Source organism: Anarrhichthys ocellatus, unplaced genomic scaffold, assembly GCF_004355925.1.
Source record: "Anarrhichthys ocellatus isolate YVR2014 unplaced genomic scaffold, GSC_Weel_1.0 scaffold2507, whole genome shotgun sequence".
Taxonomy (NCBI): Eukaryota; Metazoa; Chordata; class Actinopteri; order Perciformes; family Anarhichadidae; genus Anarrhichthys; species Anarrhichthys ocellatus.
The window spans coordinates 1130-7346 of NW_022282481.1; the positions used below are offsets into that span (position 1 = coordinate 1130).

Genomic DNA, 6217 nt, shown 5'->3' on the forward strand with positions numbered 1-6217 from the left:
CGAATGGAGAGGTCATCCATCAGCCAACACTGACACATGTGGCATCGCAGGAGAAGCACAAAGCTGGAGAACTCGCTTTTATTGTGTGGCACAACTCGCCCCTAACACCAGAGGTCCCTGCAGCTTCTCGTCTGTCCCAGAGTCATGCACAGCTGGCCGTGAATCGCCTCTGTGTGCCGAGTCCTCGTTAGGAAGCATAGCAGAGCGCCGGAATGGGTGTCAAGTCGCTAGTGAAAATACAAATCATGCTGCGTGTTGATCTTCTTTGACACACGGTTCATTTCCTGTTGTGCTCCTCTGGCTATAGTCCCCAGCCTGCTCAACCGACTCACTGGTGGTTTAAAAGTGTGCGACAACATCATCTCATCATTGAGGAAGCAGATTAACATGGTACACAGGTGGCGGAGTGGATGAGCAATGAGGTGTTAATGACCTAAGCAGGTGGTAAAAACAGATTTAATGAAACGAATCCTCTTTTGAAAGCAACCTTCATACATGGCCTGTGTAGAATATTTAAAAAACAGACTGTGATGGAGGTTGACCTTGTCCTTTCACGTTTGGTTGGATTTCTCCTCATCTGTCATTAAATAAGATGCTTTTTTTCTTTCCAGTGTAGCACCTCAGTGAGGAGAAGTGCGGCGATCACATATTTAGTCCTTCCTCTGATGTGTCTAGTTATACTTAATAATATTACATAATAAATAGTGTTGGTCCTCTGGTGCGTCGTGTTGGGGCAGCGTTGTCGGCCTTTAGTCCTCTGAGGTGACGTCTACGTCCTCGGAGCTGGGCTGCTTGGTGGCCATGCGCCATCTGTTGATGTGGTGGGTTCCCTTCTTCTTCTGCTGGCTGTCTGGTCCCTCCTCCTCCAGCTTCTGGCGCTTGTACTTGGTCCGCCTGTTCTGGAACCACACCTTCACCTGGACGGGCAAATCAACAGGGTTAATGATGATGATGATGATGCTGAGAAGTGTCCTTTCAGAGAGGCACTGATTTAAATACAAACAATAGGCAGTAAGACCTTTCTCAGGGTGACGTGTTCTATGTGACACTGATGTGACTTCAGTTCTAGATTGTTGGTTTTATCTAAATGTCATGGAGCCATCATTCATGTTTTTAATATCTGAGATTGAGGTGGCAACTCACGATTATTTTCATTATTTCTGCTCAGTATTTTCTCAATTAATTGATAAATCACTTGGTCTAAAAAAATGGCGGAAAATAGCACCAACAACATGCACAATTCCCTGAAGTCCAACATCTTTAAATGCCTTTGAGTTTTCTCTCTGATTCAATCATTCAAACCCGAACACCTTCATGCACTTTACAGAGCAGCACATCTTGAATAATTGGCATTTTTGCAGGAGAAATGACTTCTTGTCAATTTTCTTTAATTCAACGAATCCATTATTTGGCTAATTGTTTCAGTTCTCCTATTAAGGCAAGTTACAATGTGTGTGTGTGTGTGGCGCTCACCAAATCAAAATGAAATTTTAAAAAATTACTTTCACAATCTATGCTACATTTATGTTATTCTGTTTAAAACAATGCTAATATTCTACACAGTTCTGTTTTCTTCCCAAACATGTAATTAAATTCACCCTCTGCAAACCATGTTATCTTCTACCATTACATCAAAACTCTAATTAAACAACCAAAGTCTCAATCTGCCGGTCACAGAAACAGAAGCTTTCTTCCAACCTAACTGAGCCGCCATGCCTTTGGATCTTCCTGCCTCCTGTCGCGCTCTCAGATGCTCGTTCAAAAGATTCTGTTGTAAAAACCAAACCTCTTCTCTTTGAGTGAACATGGTATCAATGCACAGAAGTTCGACAGGTTCCTGACTCGTGTTGTTGGAATATGAGCTTGGCTGACTATGTGTCCAGGATGCATTTTTTAAATAGCAACACACTCATATTATCGTCCGCCCTACGAGGCTTCAGCATAATTCTACTTGGTAGGAATTGTTGTCACTAAAACTCCCAAAGATCCGCAGTCTACTGAGCTGTGGGAGTGTTTTTGAATAATAATGCGCATTTATAAGCTCAGTCACTTGATCAGTCTAGTCCACATGTTTCTCCATACATGTGAGAAACTTAACATTCAGTTCACTGTCATTATAATTTGCGTAATACAATTGCTGCTTAATTGAAGACCTCTTATTGACTGACACAGAACTTGCAGGCAGCATTTATCCCTTTCGCTGACTCAGGAAACCTCTCTTTATATTGCCTATTAGGCCTAATTGACACCCAGATAATGTGGACTCATTAAACATAACCATCAATAACATTTACACTGCTTTATAATTGGATTGCATAGATTTAAAAGAAACGTTGAATTTCATTAAAGCACAGGCAGTGCAGATGATTCACACTGTTAATGTATCATTTCCTCTCATCAACATGGTGGTCACACACATTTAGATGACTCCTTATTTGTTAATAACAACTAACCTTTAATTCAAACCACGGGCCTTCCTATGTCACACCTAAACTAATGAACAATTTAAAACTGTCAGTAAAAAAAATAATAATGTTGCTGCTTTAAATTGAAGTTATGATTATGAGGCTGTAATTGTTTGACATTCCAGAATCAGGAGTTAACTGCAGGTTATTTTAAAATGTTCATTTCCATTGTTCCACTGTTTTTGAGAATAATTTAACTGTCCGGGTATAATTCTGCTTTATTTGGATATATTTATTATAAGCAAAAAAATATATAAAATTTTGAATTATCCTTCAATTATTGAACAAATTAATGGACATTTAAATACAGCAGTCTGAATGTGTTCTCTTGCGCTCACCTGTGTTTCAGATAAACTCAAGCTGTTTGCGAGCTGCTTCCTCTCGGCTCCGACCACATAGTGGTTCTTCTCGAAGGCTCTTTCCAGACGGAGGAGCTGCGACGGAGAGAAGGCCGTCCGGATGCGTTTGGGTTTTCTGGCGAAAGGCCCGTGGAGGAGCAGGCTGTCCTGGGACATGTCGTTACCTGAGACCGGAGTCAAAGAAAGCAACATGGCCGTCAGTCGGGGCTGGCAGAGGTACTTTCACAGCTCATTCTATCTGGACACCAGGACACCTGTATTATAGGCGCACTGATCAGAAACGGTGTGACCGAGTGATGCTGTGCGTCACTGTCACGGTAATGAAAAGCAACGGTCAAGCAAAACTTCAGATCTATTTATGAATCTATTATTATCATTATTATGTCTACTATCCAGTAGCTGTAGTTATAATAGCCTAATAATAATGATAATATAATAATAATATTGCCATAATAATACAATTGACCAGAAATGTAATATTTCCATAAGTTAGTCGAATAGATCTTTTTTGTCAAATTCCGTTTTTGTTAAATGAGTGTTTTTTAAAAAAGCGACTATTGTGCTTCCATCAAAAGCTCCTGTTTTACGACATGCTTTATTTTTTTGTATTAGACTGAGAATAATGCATTTTAAAAGAGTTCATATAAACTCCTTTGAACAGTTTATGGAGACAGAGAGCCTATGAAAATAGTTTGAGCCCGATACAGAACATTTTTAGTATTCATATTAGTTTTTGTTCTTTTTTTAACCAACTAAACATAAATAACTCGCGACTTGTTCAGGAGAGAACGGACATCAGATAACATCAAACACATAATATACCTGTAGTCAGATAAACAATTATAATCTACTAATGTAATTGAATTTACTGAAAAATACAATAAGATCAAAGTTGATATTGTGTTGTGTGTGATTATTTATTCTTGTGGTGAATGAACGTGAAGCTACATTTTGTCAGCCATGAAAGCGAAAATATTCTGAGAAATGTACATTTTTATTTCAAGGTAAAACATTGTGATTGAATATTTAAAAAAAAGCGTTTTCGTTCTTTGTTGATGCTGAAGTTTTGTTTTAATGTTTATATGCTAATTACCATTTTTTAAAACCAAATGTGTTAAATTCACATCAGGTTGCCAGTGTGGCAGTAGGCTATATTATTATTGTTATGGCCATTTTATGGATTTGCATCATTCTTTCTTCATTGCACAATACATTTGTTGTCCAGAACTGTATGCCATGAAAAGCGATATGAAGATACAAGTTGCCTCGTACAATATAAACATAAATAGTATAGAGATGCGTTCATTGGTTACTAGTTGGCGCTGCAGGTTTGTCTGGTTAATAAATCACTGCAGGCCGTGTTCAAAGCCTTTCTATTCCCATTATACTCAAGATATTCCTGGATGTAATCAGGTGTGTCTGCAGCCTGCTGTCCTGCTAGATTTATTTCAGAATGAAATGAGCCTATGAACCTAACCTAGGGCCAGTTTTCTTGTATAAAAGAAAATCTACATCAGAGCTTATCTTCTCTCGGCTGCGGCTTCGTGAGAGAGCTGCAGGGCGAAGGAGAGTGGGAGAGCAGCCGCCACCCTGCTGCAGTTTAGTGTTCAACTGAGAAACGCTTTCAATGCTGACAGCTATGTACAAATATCATCTCACAGATTGTTGAAGCACACTTTCAATTTTAAGAAATGCTGTTAGTTTATTTTGAATCATGCAAACCTCGTTTTTCAAGCAGTAAACTCAATTACATGACATGATAATATAAAGTTATTCAGTGTTTTATGTGCAGATCCTATTATTTATTTATTTTTAAGTCTGATTATTCGAGCAGAAACACTTGCAAACATCAGAATCGGTTGCATAAGTGTGTATAATAAGCAGATTTGCATCGCCACCACTTCACTTAGGCCTGTACCTTGAAATCGGTGTCCGAAAAACCGGTTCCGCAGGACCCAGGGGTAGAAGTTGAGCGGGTCTCGGTGCTGCGTCCCGAAGAAGTGCGGATGCTGTAGGTGGTGGGAGCCTCCGAGCTGGTGAGGAGCCACGGTGAGGGAGGGGTGGTTCTCCGGGAACACCAGGTCCGGGCTCTGGTAGAGGGTCCTGGCCTGCGGAGCCTGGTAACTGTTCATTAAGGCATCCGTCGTCGGGTTGGAGTAACTTAAAGCCGTCGGACGGATGGGATCCTCCGCGATTAGAGGGTTCTCTTTGGCGACCAGAGACTCTATCGTGAAGCAGCGCTTGCCTGCAGAAGAAAACATCATCTCTTGACAGAAACAGAAGCCAATACCAAGAAGAAAGTGATCAGTCTTTTTCCCCTTCCTCTTGCTGGAAAAAAGCAACCTCCCGTTCAGAGATGCATCATGACCAAAGCAGAGATGCTGCTACAAAACTCAACAGTGCTGCAAATTGCCCGGATCCATGAAGTCTACGCGCACTCGGAGGGTTTCTGTGCACAAGTGCGCACCAAGTAAAGCGCCTCCAACCTTCAATGTGGCTTGGCGCTGCGCAGGGAGGGAGCTGATTGGACCAGAGCACCTGCCAATAGGTCTCCTCAAGTGCCTGCCTCAAAGATCACACAAGACCGGGCAGCTTAGTTACAGAGACACGCTGAGAAAACATGTGTGCCTCCAATTAATGGCTCATTGTGTGTCCTATTCAGCCTTAATATCTCGTTTTTCTTCAGGGAAACAATGTGCCGGTGGAGGGGAGGAGGGAGGAACTTCCACTTGTTTGCCTGTTAGAGCAGCAATTCTAGAAGTTACGAAGTACAACACAAGAAAATGAAACTTGGATAAATGTCTCATGGAAACGAGTTGGATTTCCACTCTTTTCACAGCGAAGTGCCTCGTGTTTTATAATAAATAAATCATTTATAACAACGTTTAGACGTGTTTTAACTCGTGACTCAGTGTTAAATCTCTGCTCCACGTGGCCTTTATCTGAAATAAGCGTTGAAAGGCTGCAAAGGTCAGTTCCCTCACGTTGTTCTCGACTATCACGTCCCTCATTTCACACTTGCATTTCACGTGCGATTGTTCATCGATGATGAAAACAACCAGAAGCAGAGTGACGTTCAGGTGAAACGTTCAAGCAGAAATATCATTTTAATCTTCATGCATCAACAAACACAAACAATTTCCCTATTTCCTTATAGGAGCATATTTGGTCGCCTCTAATTATATTTTTAACGCTTATTTTTTATTTTATTTTTTGCATTGTGTGCATTATGCAAAATATTGAACGTTGAACGAAATAATATTGATAAATTATAAATAAGCTGTTGCTATAAATGACCACCAACATAATAATAAGAATAATGTTGTTCTTGAATATGCCTCTATTGTTCTTTTTATTCCATTAATTGCTACATTATTTCAAATGATGATCATT

The 6217-nt window shown here is 40.3% G+C and overlaps 1 protein-coding gene across 1 annotated transcript; it reads right to left on the reverse strand.

Moving 5' to 3' along the window:
* Positions 1–749: 749 nt before the first annotated feature.
* On the reverse strand, positions 750–5088 carry emx1 (empty spiracles homeobox 1). The gene is made up of 3 exons (XM_031840248.1): positions 4743–5088; positions 2804–2988; positions 750–917 (listed from the first exon to the last, which is right to left on the reverse strand). The coding sequence occupies exons 1-3, from the start codon at positions 5086–5088 to the stop codon at positions 750–752; spliced, it is 699 nt and encodes a 232-aa protein (XP_031696108.1).
* Between the last annotated feature and the right edge of the window lie 1129 nt (positions 5089–6217).

Excerpts from the sequence above, each read along its gene's own strand:
- emx1 (XM_031840248.1), bottom strand. The coding sequence starts at position 5,088 with ATGATGTTTTCTTCTGCAGGCAAGCGCTGCTTCACGATAGAGTCTCTG. Across the intron at positions 2,989-4,742 it reads TTTCGGACACCGATTTCAAG|GTAACGACATGTCCCAGGAC; the intron begins GTACAGGCCTAA and ends CTCCGGTCTCAG. Across the intron at positions 918-2,803 it reads TGAGTTTATCTGAAACACAG|GTGAAGGTGTGGTTCCAGAA; the intron begins GTGAGCGCAAGA and ends TTGCCCGTCCAG.